The sequence below is a fragment of the Raphanus sativus genome, chromosome 5 (assembly GCF_000801105.2).
Source record: "Raphanus sativus cultivar WK10039 chromosome 5, ASM80110v3, whole genome shotgun sequence".
NCBI classification, from domain to species: Eukaryota; Viridiplantae; Streptophyta; class Magnoliopsida; order Brassicales; family Brassicaceae; genus Raphanus; species Raphanus sativus.
This window is the reverse complement of record NC_079515.1, coordinates 29,890,242-29,908,296: the sequence shown is the minus strand read 5'-3', so window position 1 is coordinate 29,908,296 and position 18,055 is coordinate 29,890,242. Positions and strand designations below refer to the sequence as shown.

Here is an 18,055-nt window from a genome sequence, read left to right as displayed (position 1 = left end):
CTAAATCTATCTTATAGAAACATAAACCTTTTGAAAATAACTTTATGGTATATTATAAGAATCATGTCACTAAAATTTTAAAACATGAAAACATAATCCATGCTTTGAACAAAATAACATGTTGCTTTCTCAAAAGCGGTGTCACATTATCCAAAAAGATTATGGTTATATATTTAAATATTCATAAACATTTAGTCTAACTCACAATATTAACAAAATCATGATATGTTCAATACCTTAAAAGGCAACTAGTTCAGTGTTACAACAAATCTATACCTTTTTGGTGGCTTCATGCCTCTTGGCTTATATTATTATTACAGCTCTCTTACAACAAAAGAAAGAACAAAATAGTTTTCTATATACAGATATACAAGTTTCACAAACCCCTTCTTCTATAAACACTACACTTGCTTTTCTTCTACACTATGAACTCTATCTAAAGCCTGTTCAAGAACTTGCATCGCCACTTTATAACGATCCAAAGAAACCGCTCCTTCTTCAACTACCTCAAGAGCCCCTTTATACAACTGATCAAACCTTTGAACCCGGTCCGTGCCATCCACAAAGCCATTATCAGATGCGTGGACACGTTTGTAGTCTTTTCTCCACCGTGGCAGAACATACCTCAGAGGGATCTCCTCAACGCCACTGAAGTTGAGAACACTTAGAGCATGCCTGCACAAGTATCCGTAGAAGCTGAAGCAGCTGCAAATGCACCGTACTTCACCCACCGATCTATTGTACAGAACCTCGAAATCTCGGACTTCTCTTCTGTTGGATTCTCCTTGGACGCGTTCTTTCACGAGGAAGATCACCAAAGGCCCGTCCACGTGGACCTGCGTCGTGCTGAAACACGAGTACATCTCTTCCACCTCTACTTGGAACTTCCTGAACACGTCTCTCGTGTAGACTCTCGAGAGCTGCGTCTCGAAAGAACACTTGGTTTTAAGCTCCGTGGTGCTCAAGGCGAGAGACTCTATGTCAGCTAGAGTCTCTTCCCTGTGCTTCCTATGAAGAGCTAACTCGTACTTATCGAGAAACTCTTTCAACGGTGTTTGTTTATGAACGTACCTCTCGAAAAACGGACTCAACGTCTCTCCAAGACGACAAGTAGCGAGTCCAGCGAAGAAAGTGTCTATGAGATAAACAGGAGCCCACCTAGCTCGGTCTTCGTACAAGGAACGTAGCCACTCATTGTCGATAACACCGAAACTGTGAACCATAAACCCCCAAGCCGCTTCAAAGTCAACAACCTTCAACGTCTCATACACTGCTTTCGTCAAAGCCTTCCTCACGCCATCGTAGTTACCCAACCCACCTAGCTTCTCAGGGACTTTCCTCATTATATGCGCCAGACTAAACCTGTGGTGACACCTCGGGAACACTTGGGAGACCGCAGCCTCCAGAGGCTTGCATCTGTCTGTAACAACGGTTTGAGGAGAACACTTCATCAGACCGGACCATACTTTGAGTAGCCAATGGTAAGACTCTACCGTCTCTCCAGCGAGAAGGCCGCACCCAAGCAACGTAGTCTGTCCATGGTGATTCACTCCCACTAATGTCACCAGAGGAATCTCGAACTTTCCGGAGATATAAGCATTGTCTACGAAGATAACGTCGTTGAAGTAACTGCAAGAAACTCTAGAGAAAGCATCTGCCCAGAACACGTTCCTTAACCGACCTTCGTCGTTTATATCCATCAGGTAAAAGAAGTTCGGGTTCGTCAACTGCATACGGCAAAAGTAGTTGTAGACAGCTGATGGATCTCCTCTTCTAAGGTTGAGCACATCAGGTGATGAAGAAGAAGAGTTCTGAAACTGTTTCTTCTTCAGAGTCGAGTTTGTTGTGTTCGTCACACTGTTCTCAATATCCATCACACGAGCCCTGTACACCTTAACAGTCTTGGAATCTTCTGCTGAGTCTGTGTTGCACTTCCTCTTGGTCCCTGTCCTTTTATACATGGAAGAACCTCCTCCAAGCGAATGGTTATGGTCGAGTGCGACTTCGACCACCCTCCACCTCTTGTTATCAACCTGCCTCATTCTCACCATCGCAGGACAACCGGTTCGCGTCTCTTTCCTCACGCGGTTCACGTCGTTAGCCCTCTTGAACCCTTGGCTGCTGCAGCAGAGCACCGCACCGTACTTCTCTTTGCTGCGCCGCTTGAACCACGAGTTCTTGACTCTCACTCTGAACCCAGCTTCGTTGGCGTAGCAGTTGTAGTAGTTGTAAGCGTCGTCGTAGGACTCGAACTCCATACCAACAGCTGGTGCATCGAACTCTTTCCCCTCGACAACAAGGTGTTCTTCTTCTTCTTCTTGTTCGCTCTTTCTTTGTTCGTTTTGAGTAATGAAAACAACATCGTCGATCTCATGGTCGCTAGTACAAACAAGAGCTTCTCCACCATCATCGTGGGTCTCGTCGTTTTGTAAATAAGCAGATGCTTGTACCTGTTTAAGACCAACATTAATGATGGTAAAAATATTAAACTACAAACTTTATCAATAAATCATAAAACCAAGCTTGTTAAAAAAACACGATCCTAAAAAAAAAAAAGAAAAAAAAAAAAAACACGATCCGTGATGCATAATCTTCACAAACAAAAGAAAGGGTTTAAGACACATACATCGACATCGCCAGAATCACTTCTCTCCATCGAAAATTGTTGTCTTTATTTGATTTGTCCGAGGACAATCGGGAGACTTGATCAGTCCGGGATGGATCCGGTTGGGGTTAGAAAGGGAGATCCGACCCGGGAGTGAGGTTTGCGCGGGTATTGACCGTTTTGTAAGGCGGTTGGGTAGTTAAGTCTTCTGACGGTGAAGGTGTGTTTTGGGGCTCGACTGGTGACTCTAGCATCTCCATAGAACAAGACATCTTAGGGTTTTCGTACAGGTTGGAACGCACGTGCTGTTTAAAACGTTGCCGTTTCGTTTCACCGAAAGAAAAAATTTATATTTTTTACTATCCATGTGGCAAAAACGATGTCGTTTAAAAGATAACGGACATATAAATAGAGAAAATACGCTTTGTCCCACACTTGACGAATAACAAAAAAAAAGAAGAAAATGCCTTTGTCTCTGCTCTCTCCTCTTCCTCTGCTCCACTCGTTCTCTCCGACAAAATCCACCGCCTCTAGAATCAGAGCCACGCCGTATAGACTCCGCTTGTCCGTCGTGAAAGCGACGTCTGATAAGGGAAGCAGCGGAAATGTTCCCGAGGACGATGATCCATCTTTCAACCCGTTTGGCTTCGTCACGGACAATCCATCTAGCCGGAGCGCAATCCAGCTGCCGGAGTCTCCTGCCGAAGACGGTAACGTCGGTCAGATGCTCTACGTGAGTTCCACGAACCTATCGAATTTTTTTGAATACTTTGAGACGATCGAGTTCTTGAGAGTTGCTTTCTCTCTCTCTCTCTCTCTCTCTCTCTCTCTCTCTCTCTCTCTCTCTCTCTCTCTCTCTCTCTATGTGTTTGTTGTTGGTTGGTTCTGTTTTTAGAGGACAGAAGATAAGGGAAGGGAGTTTGGTTCCACCATCAGATCAGGGAAGCTTAGATGGTTTGTGAGAGAAACTGGTACAAAAAACAAGCTACCTTAATGTCATGTCTTTTGCTTCAACAAGAGTTTGAAAATGATCAAATCTTGTTTTTTTCGAACAGGATCAAAGGAGAGTCATAGAGGAACAGTTGTGTTTCTTCATGGAGCTCCAACTCAGTCTTTTAGTTACCGTACTGTCATGTCTGAGGTGCTGCTACATATACACTCAATCTCTACTTCTTTAAAAAATATTAAAATATATTATAAGTAAGCTGAATCTTTTATGGGTGTTTCTCAACAATGTGATGGATGATAGATGACAAAAGCTGGGTTTCATTGCTATGCACCTGATTGGATAGGATTCGGATTCAGTGACAAACCTCAGCCAGGATATGGTTTTAATTACACAGGTTTGTTTCTTGTTATTTTTACCATGTTATATACATGGCCTCATTGTTTTCTAATAAGTTTCTTTGGTCAGAGAAAGAGTATCATGAGGCGTTTGATAAACTGCTGGACACGTTGGAGATCAAATCTCCTTTCTTTCTCGTTGTTCAGGTTTGTATCTCTGTGTACTTCATATCATTTCTGCAATGTCAGAGACTGTTACGTGTGACTTAATGCTTTGCATTCGCTGTGGTCTCCCAAGGGCTTTCTTGTGGGTTCTTACGGTTTAACATGGGCGTTAAAGAATCCAAGCAAGGTTGAGAAAATCGCCATCCTTAATACTCCGTTGACTGTTTCATCCCCAGTTCCTGGATTGTTTAAGCAGCTGAGGTTCGACTCTAAAATGCTAGTAGCTAGTTCTTTGTGTCAGCCTCGTGCTACATATAATGAATATGATTGCGTGTCTCACAGTCATTACTCGTGTGTCCTGTGATGCAGGATCCCCCTCTTTGGTGAATTCACGTGCCAAAATGCTATATTGGCAGAGCGGTTCATTGAAGGAGGTAGCCCGTATGTATCAAAACTTTAAACCATTATCTTTTCTGTGGAGTGTGTTCTCTTACCTCGGCTTCATATGGACAATGGTCTTTACCTTGTATATGTTTAATTTATAGCTACGTCTTGAAGAATGAGAAAGCTGATGTCTATCGTCTACCATATTTGTCAAGCGGAGGGCCTGGTTTTGGTAGCTTTCTCGTTTCTTTTGATGATGATTCAATGAGAGTTTTATCTAAGAGAGACGTCTCATTGTGAGTTTCTGGTGTATCAGCCTTGCTAGAGACTGCTAAAAAGATCAACTTCGGAGACACCTTGGGTCAAATTGCAAATGGGTTTTCATCAGGCAGCTGGGACAAACCCACGCTTCTGGCTTGGGGTATAGCTGATAAGTACCTGTCTCAGTCTATAGCAGAGGAGTTTGAGAAACAGAACCCTCAAAATGTTAAGCTTCGACTCATCGAAGGTGCTGGCCATTTGCCTCAGGAAGACTGGTATTGCAACGATACTACTCTTCTTCACATTCTCATTTATTCCAATTAATATCTTTTACGTTTTGAAACTTTTGTCTACAGGCCAGAGAAAGTAGTTGCTGCCCTCCGATCATTTTTCTAACTTCCAAAGTTAAAACCAAGGTCAAAGGTAAGAGACAACGCCTTACTACACCTAAAGTAGCTAGCAGTAGCAGATCATCACAAACATAGAAGCAACAAGTTATTATGTTTGTGAAGAAAACAGAAAAACAAAAAAAAAACATCTTCTAGTCAGTGGGCTCTTAGCTTTTCCTTCCCTTCGGCTTCTTGTTACCAGCTTTCTCTTCAGGTTTCTTCTTAATCACAGCCTTTGTACCACGCCCTCTGGGTTTCACAACTTTCTCTTCAGCGTCACTATCATCTTCTCCACCATCAGCATCGTCGTCCTCATCCTCACTATCTTTTATTTTTCTCTTCAGTGCAGGCTTCTTACCACGACCTTTAGGTTTTTGATTCTTCGGTTTAGCACTATCATCTTCTTTCTCCAATTCTTGTTCTTCTTCTTCTTCATCGTCTTCTTTTGATTTTCCACCTCTTTTAGCCGGTTTAGCCTTGGCTGCTTTCTCCGCATCTTTCCCAGAGAGTTTCTGCAGCTCTGGTACATAAGCTGTTGTCTACAGGAAAAAAACAAACAAAAATAAACGATTCTTCAGTTCACCACATGAATCAAACACCCAACAGTGGACTAACAATGCATAGATACACACTTACCCTTCCACCAGCAGTGATGAAATCAATCTTCTTCCCTGCAATAACCAAAACAGACTTCATTACCAATCACATAATTGCATCACAAATCACTGTCATGGCATTTATGTGGATTATCAACTAAAGTTGAGAGGTTTCGAAAGATCAAAACAGATCAAACATTATAATGAACCGGGTTCAAACCATCAACAAAAGCTTTTCCTGGCTTCTCTTCCCTAGCATGAAAAATCCAGTTACTAGGAAACTGACTACTGTCTGCATCAACTTCCACAGCTTTTTCTATCACCTGCAAAAACCCAGTTTGACTCTTCATCAAAACTATGCATATGTGGATGAAAAAAGCTTACCATTAACTTTCCCAGGTTTCTTCCCCCACCGAAAATGAAATAACCATTCAACAGGAAACTCTTTGCTATCAGCATTGACTTGAACCGCATGTTTAATGACCTACAAATGTGTGTTTTTTTTTTCTATTTTTGTTTGCTCTCTAAATCTCAAATACACAATGCATCATTTTTAAGTTAACAGATAGTTCTTGATTCCCATGTTTTGTAGGTATTGGTGTCAGAGCCTTACCTCTTTGATGGATGTGTGCAAGGCTTCACATTGCTCTTTGGAGAGGCTAGAAGCAGTCTGCAACGGGTGGATTCTTGCCTGTGAAAGAGGAAGACAAGCAGAGCATTAATCCTACAACATGTAAATTGAGTCGTAAAATGTACAAAATTTCCAAAGAAAAGAGAACACTTTGCGAGTCAAATGAGTGGTTGCAAAAATGATTCGTTTGATCCCAAGTTTTTAAATTAGCTTAAAAGCAAAAACTTACTTGGTACAGCACTTCATCAGCGATCCAGTTCCCAATACCTGAAATGAAACACTGCAAAAGAAGAGGAAAACCCTTAATCAAACTCTGCCATGAAACAAGAAAGCGCTGAAAGAAGCATAAAGGTCAAGAGGAAAGTGAGAAAAAACGAAGTAAGCTCTGAACCTGGTCAAGTAGGAGAGGTTTGATGGTTATTTTCTTTTTAGCTAAGCTTTTGGCAAATTCATCAACTGTCATAGGCTCCAACAACGCATCAGGACCAAGCTCAGATATTGGACGCACAGAAACCGGCTGCAATGGCACACACAAACATCAACACTGAGCAAACGCAAGATCAAACTTAGTGAAAAAAAAGCAAGATATGGGGTTAATGCATGTTATACATTATCTAAAAGTCGAACTTTGGCAAATCTCCTCTTGTCAGTAAATGAAAGCTCTAAACCATCATCAAGCTGTAAAAATCAAAATTAAGAAAGTAGTGAGTAATCAATTAAAAAAAAACAAAGACTTTTTTTTTCTTTTTCCAAATTTATCAAAACCTCAACAAAGAACTTTGAGTACTTAGAAGGCCACTCCTCTGATTCCTTAACAGCAGACCTATATACAAATCAAATACATAATCAACTCCTTTGATACTTTGAGTACTAAGACAATGTATACAGCAAAACCCCTTCACCTTTTATATTTAGTAACAGCAACACCTTTGATATAGATAGCACCAGCCATACCTGAACAAACACCATCAATAAAAGGCTAACACTTTCACTCATTTCTTATGCATCAAAAGTCATAAAGGTCAAAACTTTTTAACCCTAAATTGTAAAGTAAAAAAAAAAACCCTTTAAATTACCGAATTGGAAAGAAGGGAAGGGCGGAGAATCCAACTCGAGCCAGAGGTTTTTGCCCTTCCTGCGAGCAGAGACGATGGTTTTGCCGAGGACTGAGTTCTGGAAATCTGACGGCGAGATTCCATCGATCACTTTGTTGTCGTCGGCGATGATGACTCGGTTGATCTTCTTCCCGAGACAGTTATCCTCTATCGCTCTCCTCGCCGCCTCTACCTCCGGGAGCTCTGGCATGTTCGGCGATATTAGGGTTTTTGGTCTTCGCGCGCTTTTGGTTCCGATTTTAGTGTATGCTCTCAAAAAAAAATTATTGTACTTTTTTCATGTAAAGCCAATTCTCAAATTGATTATTTTTATTTAATCTTTTTTTTTTGTCAAGATGAGTTATGGAAAATTTTGATTTTTCGGGGATTGAAAATTCAGACTTAGTGAGAGTATAATTTCAGGTACTGGGAAGAATAGATTCGTTGAATTTCTAAAGAGTTGCAAAAAAAAAAATTCATATTTAAAAGTTTATCAGAATTTGTTAGTGTAATGATTTTAAGAATTTAATAGTTATATGCAAGATTTTAATTTGAAGTTTTGTTTTATGAATAAAATTGTTTAGAATTCAAGTCCCAACAATAATACTAGGTTTGACAAAATTATAAAATTATTAAAGATTAAACTTTTAAAATAATAAAAAAAATGTAAGTTATTACATAATCATAAAATAAATAACACTAGATTTTTTTTTTGCTAAAATCAGTATATGCTAAATAACACTAGATTTTGGTAAGAATCTTGGAATCAACTAACCAATAACACTAGAATTTAAGAATTTTAATAATCACCGGAAATTCACATCCCTAAATTTCTGATAAATATAAGTCCAACTTTTAAATTAAAGAGATGTTTTAATTACACTATTATTGAAAAACTACTTTTCCAGTAACTCTTAAATTATCTACGACCTTTTCTTTTTGTAACTTGATAAATTGGTTTTTTCCGGTTCACAGGTGATACATAAATTGACCATAAAGTTCTTCAGTCTCTTGCGTTGAACGTTGACACTGAGGTCGATAAGAACAATCCATTTATTTATTTCTTCGTTCAACATGTTAGAGCATCCTCAATAGGAAGTTCTATCTTTGGAAATCTCAAAATACATATATACATACACATATATGTATTTTTAGAATTCTAAGAGGAGAACTTTCCATTGGACATATGCTCTTATGATCTTGTTACTAAGAAGATGTAATTGTGGTCATGACCATATAAACATCACTATGATTTCGATTCGAAGATCAGTGCATGAAATATTATTATAAGAGAGAATTTAATTCAGAGCCTCGGAATAATAACTCCTAAAAAATCCAAGTTGGTAAAAGAATCAATGGGCTGTGATATTAAGATGAAAGTTGTGTTTATGGTCTCATGCATTTGACAAGAACGTCGACGAATCGCTTGTACATATGTTGCTTCATGTACATCTTCTCAACCTTTCTTCGTCCTTCGATCCCCATTCGTAGCCTTGCCTCTTTGTTTCTAAGTAGAAACAAGAGATTGTGAGCCAAATCTTTGTTACCCAATCGTCCCATTGGGTGAAGTAGACCGGTCACGTTATGTTCCACAATCTCTTTTGTTCCTCCTGCATCTGTTCCCACCACTGCAAGTCCATAAGCCATTGCTTCTATCGTCACTCTCCCAAATGTTTCACCAACTCCCTGAACCAAAGATGTGGGCAAAGTGAACATTCCAAGTAACAAGAACCAAACCGAAATTGCTAAAAATCCAAAACCAAACATACATTTGTCAATAAACCAAAACCAATTTGAAATCAGAACCTAAATTTTGAGCAGAAACAAAAACCAAACCGAAATCAAACCGGATTACAAATTGCTCTACTTGGTTTCAGTTCCAAATCGATAAACCAGAAAATCTAAATCATAAACCGGATACTGGAAAAGAATAATGTTAGTGAGGTCTTAGGAGGATTAGTTACCTGGGAGTTTGTGACGTAGACATCTGCAGCAGAGTATAATGAAGCAACACGAGTGGTTGCTGGAGTCCAAATGATTGACTTAGATAAGTTTCCGTTGCTAGATAAGAAGCTTATCATCTCTTTAACGTATTCAACTTTGTTGCTCTTTGAACCCACTGATCCCAAAAGAAGTCTAAGCTCTTGTTTCCGTCTTCCCACCGCATTATCAAGTGTGAGAGGAACACTTTGCACCTGCCGAGATGAGCCTCTTAGACGATGTTTCTTAGAGGGGTTAACTTTCTCTTTCCTAGCGGCGCCCTTGTGATTCCTCTGATGAGCTTCTTGCTCTCTCTCAGCAAGTGCCAAGGCAACAGATTCAAGGAGGAGAAGTTGTCCCTTTCCTGGGTTTATGCTGCTAAGCGACATCACGAGCATATCTGCATCTGTTAATCCTAACTCCGTTCTGACTGATTCGCGTAGTGTTTGCCTCTTCTCCCTCATTTTCTCTGGAGAGAGTGTTGGTGTGTTGAGTGAGGAAGGAATCCCAGCTACAAAGGCCAGCTCATCGTTAACAGATAGAGGAACAATCACTGGTTGTGACCTGAGCCTTATATGCTCCTCTTCGCACCATGTTAACCACTGTTTGCTCTGTGATTCCGATAGAAAAATCAGCATTTTCACTCGGTCAAGCACTGGTTTAGCTCGGTCAAAGTATTCTCTTCGGTTCTCCATTATCCACCAAGCTATTTGACTTCCACCAGCTGGATGATGATTCATGTATTGATCTGCAAGAAAATTGAAAAACAATTAATAAAGAATCTGCTTTTCGTTTGATTGGTTAATTAATAATAGTCGTAACGAATAATGAAATCCTTTATTACCTATCCATGAGGTACATACTGCTGATCCTGCGATGATCAAATCTGCTTTCATGGCAGTCTTGAAGCTGAGTTCTCCTTTGTCTTCAACCACTTTGATCCTTCTCCTATTGAGCTCTTGCATCAATCCACCTCTCCTGCTGAGAACCACCGCACTGACGGTTGCACCACAGCTCAAAAGCTCCGAAGCCATCTCCATCATCGAAATAGGAGCGCCAGTCATGGAGAGCTCGTGAAAAAGCAAGACGAATCTCCTCGACCAAACAAGGCGTTTAAAATCTGATTTCCTGTCGCAAGTCCCAGACCGTCTATGCGGGCTCCACTCAAGAACTTTATCCTCCAGAGATCCGAAAGGACCAAGAAGGTTACCATAAGTAGCGTTTGTCATCGGAAGCTGTGGATCTTGCTCATCCTCCAAAACCTTACTCTCAGCAACCACTTTGGTCGCCTTCTGCTTACCACGTGAACTCCGGCTAGCTTTCCTCGGCTTCCGCCTAGAACTCAAGCTCCGCCGAGAAGCCACGTCATCTTTCTTGCTCAGGCTAACATCCGTCCTCTTACTCACACCAGCATCATCTTTAACAGCAACACTCGACAAAGCATCGGAAGTCTCGTTAGCAACGGAACCCATCATCATCCCTTTGCTCTTCTCCACATTTACGGCAACAACATCCTTTCTCAGCTTGCCTCCAAACCGTAAAAACTCAACCTTGTTTTCGTTATCATGCGCCCACCTAGACTGGACGTAGAAGCCAAGATAGGTCCAAAGAGTAATCAAAAGCAGCCAGTAGACGAGGCGGCTACTACGAAACCACTGGACCGCACCACCACCACCACCAGATCTGGCCTCTCTACGAGGAGTTCTAGCGGAATGAACTCTAGGTGAACCCCTTGGAGTAGACCTCCCAGAGAGTGAAGAAGACTTAACGCTTATCTGCCTCAGCGGCGACAAACGAACCTCGTCCATGATGTAAAGTAAGGGTTACAATCCCATAAAAGACAATGAAAACAATCAAATCCGCGAGCCAGCAACCTATAAGAAGACAATGATGCAATAATCAGTAACTGAATTAATATTATTCACTTGATATTTGTAGATATATATAGGAACTTCTAGATATACGATTTAGCAAAGATTGATATAATAGAAGTAAGTCTACTCTTCTAAATCAAGATCATCAAACTCTCTAATACTAGAAGAAGGTTAAAAGCAGTTGACAATTTAGATCTAAACCCGCTCCGTTGAGCTGCATTTAGGTATCTCTCAAAACTAAATCTGGAGAAAACTCAGCACAAATTCTCAGATAATTAATTAGGATCGATTGTCAGTTAAAACTTACCAGAAGCTGAGTATGGATCCGATGAATACACACGCTAATTGTATGAGAGCTTCCCAAGTTGGATAAACGCAGAGAGCTAATTGACGCGCAGCAATCTGTGATTATAAACACGAAGCAAGCCTGAAGTCAATGATCGGAAGAGTAGTGAAGACGAAGTAGAAAGAGACGAGAACAGAGAGAGAAGCTTACCTTTTCTACTAGTCTTGGTCCTCGTCTTCGGAGCTGAGAGATTTACCGCAGAAGAGGAAGCAGAGAGAGCGGAGGAGTGGTCTGCTTCTAATTTGTTTACTATGTCTATATATAATTAGCCACTTGTTGTTTCCTTTTTCAATTACTTACCTTTATCTCCTTAATTATTATTTTTTATTAATAACCATCGGGATTGGGTCTTTCTTTTTTTTTTTGTTCCTTTCTCCTCCGTTGGTTGGATACTTAAAAAGAATTTCTCTTTTTGTCCAAAAATAAAAGAATTTCTCAATATAAATTGTTATTATTTAATTATGATTAGTATAGGTTATTAAATTTTAGGTTTCTTTTAAATACTAAACTAATTACAACTGGTTAAATTTTTAGGACATCCTCATCAATGAATTTTTTAAAATTAACATAATGAAATAAACAGAAAAGGTATTAATAAAGACGAAAAATAAGATAAATGTATTCATAAGATATATATATATATATATATATATTTAGTGTATAATCAATAATAGTTATCGATTTTGATTAGGGTTCTTTGAATTATTTTGGGGTATGAATTTGAAATATATATCAGGAGTATGGATTTTTTTATGGATTTTTGGAAACTTATTTTTAATAGAAATCAGAAGAAAAAAAAACATTACTTGTTTTCGTTTCTATCTCCAACCATATCCAAAAAGAAGTATAAATTTGAGTTACATATCAGGATCTAATATATTTTTAATTTTTTGAAAAGCTAATTTATTAGAAATCTTAAGACATTATTTGTTTTCCTCTCTATCTCCAATCCTGTTAGGAGTATGAATTAGACTTATGTATCATTATCTAATTTACATATGATTTATTGAAATCTTATTTTATTTGAAAATCTGAAAAGAAACATTATTTATTTTAGTGTCTATCTCCAATCTCTCTCCTGACATAACCAACACACAAAGTCTGAAACAAAACATCAACACAAAATACAGAACAAGAACAAACAAGACCTCCACATTGTCTCTAAACACAACCAAGAATCTCAACTGTTCTCTAAAGAGAACTAAGAAACTTAACCCATATGATCTGTGCACTCTCCATCGCCTCTCTCGCAAACTCCTCAGCCGCTTGCTCCTCTTTCGCCTTCCTCACAGCTCCATGATACTCCTCATAAGCCTCTGAAGCATCAACAAGAAAATGAGAAAGACCTTTCACAACCTTCTTAAACTCCACATCGACAGCTTCTCTCTCTGTCTCAAGCTTCTTCAACAGTTTCTTGATCGCAAAGATTCTAACGTACAACGCGTCTCCTCTCTGCGCAAGCCTTTTAGCCTCCTCGAAGTTAGCGTCCACGAAGGTCTGCTTCTCGGTGGCCGTCTCTTTGAGCATCGTAGCCCGTGCCTTTGCGATGTGGACTCTCTCGGAAGCCTCGAGTCCTTGTGTTATGACGTTTCTGTACTTAGCTAACCTAGAAATGTAACTGATGGGAGCTGAGCTTAGCTCTTCGAAAGCTGCAGCCATGACGAGAATCTTATCAAAGTCTTGACGTGTCACGAGCTGACGAGCGGTTAAGCCACGAAACTCTTTCAGTTTAGCCCTAAGGCTCTCTACAGTCTCTGACGTGGCTGCTGATTCACTTGTGGATGATGAAGTGACAACACTTCTATGAGATTCCTTCTCCTTCCTGTGGTTCTCAACTAGTTGAGTCAAAGACTTAGTGAGACTAGAAGAAGTCTCTGTTCCCTGCAAAGACTTTTGAGATTAGGTTGTGATTTGTTTCTTGCTGCTCAAGAAAGGTCAGTGAATTAAAACCTGGAGTTCGGATTCTTCTGATAAGATATCTTCTATGCTATATTTTGTTGATATAGAGATTGAAGCAACTTCGTCTTGCTTTAAACCAGCATTGTCTTGATTAAAACAGCCACAGACACCTGACTGTCCTAGTCCAAGAAACTCTGGTGTAATGGAACTGCTCTGTTTCATTCCACTCTTAGCTTCTGCAGAGAACAAGAGAGGTGAAATCAGACATTGTCAAACTATTATATTGCTTAATTAGTAGAATCTTGAAGTTTACCTTCAAATTCGCGTTCGATCTCCTCCAACATTATCTTTCTCTTAGCAGCTGTAACAAGAATTTATAAATTAGGGTTTGAATGTTTTGCATGAGAAGATTGTGGAAGAGAAGAAGAGAGTTTACATTGTTCTTCATTGTTTCTGGAATCATCAGATTTTATCTGTTGAAGACCTTGAATAGCATCTGCAAGTAAAATATTGAACATGTTCAAGATTTTTCATGTGAAGAAAATGAGCTAAATTAGACAAATAATGATATGTTGAGATACCTTCAAACTCACGTTCCATCTCTTCAACCATACTCTTTCTCTTTGCATCTGTGACAAAAACATAAAGAAACACAAGTTTATGAGTATATTACATTGATCATCATGAGTGAACTCATTTAGTTGTTTAAGATCACGTGTAGCAGCTGCAAGTAAACATAGATAGACACATTCTTAAAATGATGTTCACCATGTTTGGTTGTATTGCATTTGATCATAAGATTACCTTCAAAGTCACGTTCAATTTCATCAAGCATACTTTGTCTCTTTGCAGCTGTAAAAATACATCAAAACTTGTCTCAGACTGTTACCCTAGAGGGAAAGAAAAGAAGATGAGAAGAGAAGAGTGTTTTACTTTGTTCTGTGTCTTGGCTGGAGCTTTCAACTTGAAGTTGCTTAAGGCTATCTGTAGCAGCTGTAAAGAGAAAAAGCTCTCAGAGATGTAATATGAACTAAGTTAAGACCAGTAAACGTTAAGTGGAAGATACCTTGGAAATCACGTTCGATCTCTTCTAATATACTCTGTCTCTTTGCATCTGTTTAACAGCAAGATCAAGAAAACCATATGCAGGAAAAAGGGTAAATGTAAAGAAGATGGGACAGTGTACCTTGTTCTTCTTCAACTTTGACCCCGGTTGAATCATTAACCATGAGTTGTTCAAGACCTTTTGTAGCAGCTATGAAAAAACAGAACACAGAAACATACACTTTTTAAGTAACATGGAACTTTTCTTGGTGAAAGATAAAACCTGTTTAAGACAGTTAGTACCTTCAAACTCTTTTTCTATCTCTTCAAGCATACTTAGTCGTTTTGCAGCTGTAGCAACAAGAAGTAGAAGCAGCTTCAGAGACAATGGATGAGAGAAATACATAAAAAGATCATGAGACTTTACATTGTTCTTCATCATCCTTGCTTCCGGTAGAATCAGAAACCTTCAGTTCTTCAAGGCCTTCAATAGCGGCTGTAAACAGAAAATGAATAATTACACTCATTTTACCATTACTCACATTTTGTTTAACTAATAGGAACAGAGAGTAACGGTGTGTCGACTCATACCTTCAAACTCGCGTTCGATCTCTTCAAGCATACTTTTTCTCTTTGCAGCTGTAACAAAGAGACACAAAACCATTTACAAAATGCTAAAGCCAAGACAAAGGTTAAGAGCGAATCTAAGAGGGAAGATGTTTAGTACATTGTTCTTCATTATCTTTGTCCCCAGTAAAGTCATTAACCTTTAGTTGTTCAAGATGTTTTGTAGCAGCTACAAGTTACAAGTGAAACAGAGGACAAAACAAACTCTTTTTAGATTCAAGATTCCATAGCAGAGGAATTACTCAAAAAGACAGGAACACAAAGGGTAGGTATGTTGAGAATAATACTTTCAAATTCGCGTTCAATCTCTTCCAGCAAACTTTGTCTCTGTGCAGCTGTGACAAGGACACATATGCTTGCTGCATCAGTGAAGGTTTACAACTGAATCACAAAAACAAAGTAAGAGAGGAAGAGGTTTTTACATTGTTCTTCATCATTTCCTTCATCAGTCTTTAGTTGTTTCAAACTAGTTGAAGCAGCTGCAAGTAAGAGAAGCAAAAGAAGAGAGTTTTATAAGTGAGGTTCATAGAAACTAAACTATAACCATATGGATTGAAGCTATGAGATACCTTCAAAATCTTGTTCAATTTCTTCCAACATCTTCTGTCTTTCAGCAGCTGAAACAAGAGGCAGATAACAATCACCTCAGCAAAAATCAATTCATGAAAAAACAAAGTATTTATATTATTTTTTTTAAAAAAAAAAGAGTAAAAGGAAAAGCTATTCATACATAATTCTTCACTGTCCTTGGATTCATCCTTGAGACCATCAGATGCAGCTTGGTTAAGACCATTGAGATGGGCTGCAATTAATCAAGAAACAATCACTTTTACTAAACACCAACTTCTAACTATTTATGGACTCTAACAAAGATTTGAGTTTCTATCTTTAGAAGGACCTTTCCTGATTCAACCTATAAAACCATAAACACAATCACTATAAGATATAGAGATATTAAGATCTAAACACACCTTCAAATTCAAGTTCTATTTCATCCAGCAGACTCGAACGTTCAACACTTTCATCACTTACAGCTCCAACCTAAACACAAAAGAAGACAAAAGGCCCTTTTAATTCTACAATGAAACTAACTTTGCAGAAGCCTTTTAGGCAAGATTCATCATTCAAATCTGAATCCTAACCTGGGGTGAGTTATCAACTGAATCACTGAGAGCAGTACCCTCAGATTCATCAGACAGAGACAGAGAAATAGTCTTCTGATCAGTCACTGTAGTGTTCTTCTGGTTCTCAGTCACTATATCTGACGCTGAAGACACAAGGAAACACAGAAGCTTAAGAAAACAGAACTGAGAAAGAAACAATAAAGAGGCAGAGAGAGAGAAAGAGATTTTACACTGATCTTTATCTTCCTTTCCTTGAAGAGCATTGACACTATCTGCAATTCAAAAACAAATCAGTCCAAGAAAACAAAAATAGAGGGAGAATCTTGATAATTCTAGGTATTATCTTTACCTTGGTATTCACGTTCTATTAGGTCCAAGTGATTCAATCTACTAGCAGCACCATCATCCTAAGAAAACACCAAATGAATCATTTTTTTCTTTTTTGAAAGAAGCAGAAAAAATAAAGGTACATGGTTTGTGTGTTACCTGACAAGAAACGTCATGGAAGCTTGAAAGAACAAGACACAGAGACAAACTCAGAACAAGAAAATTCATTCTCATGGCCGATATCTTCATTACAGGTCGAAATCGTTTAGCTTGAAGAAAGCATATGGGCAGTGGAAACGTTTTTTTAATATATACAAAATAGTTGTAACTAACTCAAACGTGTGTTTTTTTTCTTTCTCATGGCTCTTCTAGAGAACTCATATGGTGTGTTGGGTGTGCGGTAAGTTGTAAAACTAAACAGATGCATAAAATAATCTAAACTCACTAGAGCTAAACGAATCTATTCACTCACCCTATTGGGATTGAACTTAGAACTTTTTATTCATTTTTAATATTTACATTCAATTTGATATGATAGTTATATTATAAAGTTATTATAACTGTTATAATAACTTTATAAAATTTACACCATGTTCAGGTTTTATGTGATAGTTATAATAACTTTATAAAATTTACACCATGTTCAGGTTTTATGTGATAGTTATATAACTTTATTATTTTATACCTACCGTGTTCTCTGGCATTCAAGAGTGAACAATTAACTAATACCGGTAGAGGATCGTTTCAACGTGGAAAATGTGTCATGTTGTGATACGTATGCATTACTAATTTTACTGGTATATTCCTTGGACATATATGAGACAGAGACAACGCGCGCGTACGTGAGTTTATCACCGCACTCTAATCAACTTGGGTTTTAATCGCGACATCATTAGAATGAATTAAATTTGATGTGATGTCCATAACTAGGAGAAGCTATTGGTAGATTAAATTCTTAGAGGTTTTTAGAATTCTAATGAATTCTTATGTACTTAATTCATGTTGCATCAAAAATATGTTTTTATACTTCTGCCATTTAAATTAACGATCTTATTGTTTAGAGATTTTCATATTATTACTGAAATATTAAAATAAATACTAGTTGGAAAAAATAAACACTAAAAACAAGTGTGTTTTTAACCAAGTATTTTTATAACATGTTTTATAGTACTTATAGAGTGTATCTTAAACGTATAACGAAAAGTTTTATTGTTGATCAACTTATTAGAACATGTATTACTATACCTTTTGAAATAGTGTAGTTTATTTTATAATATTTTTACAACGTGAGTTTTTTGGTTAAACAATATGCTTACTACGTAATATTAAGTAATTTGTGTGCTTGTATGTTGCAGGTCAGATTCAAACCTTTTAAAAAATATTGTAGGTTAGATTGCGCACAAAACATGCTGTCATAGTCCCAGT

At 38.3% G+C, this 18,055-nt stretch overlaps 5 protein-coding genes across 7 annotated transcripts; 1 reads left to right on the top strand and 4 right to left on the bottom strand.

Annotated features, from left to right (window-relative positions):
• Nucleotides 1-175: 175 nt before the first annotated feature.
• Nucleotides 176-2,899, bottom strand: LOC108857497 (protein FAR1-RELATED SEQUENCE 6). The gene is made up of 2 exons (XM_018631487.2): nucleotides 2,627-2,899; nucleotides 176-2,450 (listed from the first exon to the last, which is right to left on the bottom strand). Exons 1-2 carry the CDS (start codon nucleotides 2,654-2,656, stop codon nucleotides 402-404), a joined length of 2,079 nt encoding a protein of 692 aa, XP_018486989.1. The 5' UTR covers nucleotides 2,657-2,899; the 3' UTR covers nucleotides 176-401.
• A 132-nt stretch (nucleotides 2,900-3,031) lies between these two features.
• Nucleotides 3,032-6,512, top strand: LOC108805153 (uncharacterized). The gene is made up of 11 exons (XM_018577126.2): nucleotides 3,032-3,338; nucleotides 3,501-3,576; nucleotides 3,661-3,746; nucleotides 3,855-3,948; nucleotides 4,020-4,096; nucleotides 4,188-4,315; nucleotides 4,424-4,495; nucleotides 4,600-4,670; nucleotides 4,755-4,974; nucleotides 5,056-5,122; nucleotides 6,277-6,512. The coding sequence occupies exons 1-10, from the start codon at nucleotides 3,069-3,071 to the stop codon at nucleotides 5,093-5,095; spliced, it is 1,134 nt and encodes a 377-aa protein (XP_018432628.1). The 5' UTR covers nucleotides 3,032-3,068; the 3' UTR covers nucleotides 5,096-5,122; nucleotides 6,277-6,512.
• LOC108805152 (formamidopyrimidine-DNA glycosylase) lies at nucleotides 5,067-7,697 on the bottom strand. 3 transcript variants are annotated; one of them, XR_008946285.1, is made up of 11 exons: nucleotides 7,392-7,697; nucleotides 7,218-7,269; nucleotides 7,081-7,138; nucleotides 6,925-6,993; nucleotides 6,707-6,832; nucleotides 6,545-6,595; nucleotides 6,298-6,375; nucleotides 6,069-6,168; nucleotides 5,905-6,007; nucleotides 5,725-5,759; nucleotides 5,523-5,627 (listed from the first exon to the last, which is right to left on the bottom strand). XR_008946285.1 is itself a non-coding variant. In XM_018577124.2 (10 exons), exons 1-10 carry the CDS (start codon nucleotides 7,618-7,620, stop codon nucleotides 5,256-5,258), a joined length of 1,170 nt encoding a protein of 389 aa, XP_018432626.2. In that variant the 5' UTR covers nucleotides 7,621-7,696; the 3' UTR covers nucleotides 5,067-5,255. The 3 variants fall into 3 exon arrangements, 2 of the variants coding, with proteins under 2 accessions (XP_018432626.2, XP_018432625.2); XM_018577124.2 differs by lacking the exon at nucleotides 5,905-6,007 and having other exon boundaries at nucleotides 5,067-5,627; nucleotides 7,392-7,696; XM_018577123.2 differs by lacking the exon at nucleotides 6,069-6,168 and having other exon boundaries at nucleotides 5,067-5,627; nucleotides 7,392-7,696.
• Nucleotides 7,698-8,646: 949 nt separating this feature from the next.
• Nucleotides 8,647-11,888, bottom strand: LOC108861899 (uncharacterized). The gene is made up of 5 exons (XM_018635882.2): nucleotides 11,760-11,888; nucleotides 11,571-11,665; nucleotides 10,234-11,263; nucleotides 9,374-10,137; nucleotides 8,647-9,095 (listed from the first exon to the last, which is right to left on the bottom strand). The coding sequence occupies exons 3-5, from the start codon at nucleotides 11,195-11,197 to the stop codon at nucleotides 8,796-8,798; spliced, it is 2,028 nt and encodes a 675-aa protein (XP_018491384.2). The 5' UTR covers nucleotides 11,198-11,263; nucleotides 11,571-11,665; nucleotides 11,760-11,888; the 3' UTR covers nucleotides 8,647-8,795.
• Nucleotides 11,889-12,611: 723 nt separating this feature from the next.
• On the bottom strand, nucleotides 12,612-17,019 carry LOC108861898 (TSK-associating protein 1). The gene is made up of 22 exons (XM_018635877.2): nucleotides 16,790-17,019; nucleotides 16,653-16,710; nucleotides 16,534-16,575; nucleotides 16,322-16,446; nucleotides 16,151-16,220; nucleotides 15,910-15,981; nucleotides 15,749-15,796; nucleotides 15,602-15,658; nucleotides 15,467-15,514; nucleotides 15,280-15,348; nucleotides 15,144-15,191; nucleotides 14,980-15,048; nucleotides 14,856-14,903; nucleotides 14,695-14,763; nucleotides 14,575-14,622; nucleotides 14,442-14,501; nucleotides 14,313-14,360; nucleotides 14,090-14,137; nucleotides 13,945-14,004; nucleotides 13,822-13,869; nucleotides 13,560-13,744; nucleotides 12,612-13,490 (listed from the first exon to the last, which is right to left on the bottom strand). Exons 1-22 carry the CDS (start codon nucleotides 16,877-16,879, stop codon nucleotides 12,801-12,803), a joined length of 2,100 nt encoding a protein of 699 aa, XP_018491379.1. The 5' UTR covers nucleotides 16,880-17,019; the 3' UTR covers nucleotides 12,612-12,800.
• Nucleotides 17,020-18,055: the final 1,036 nt, after the last annotated feature.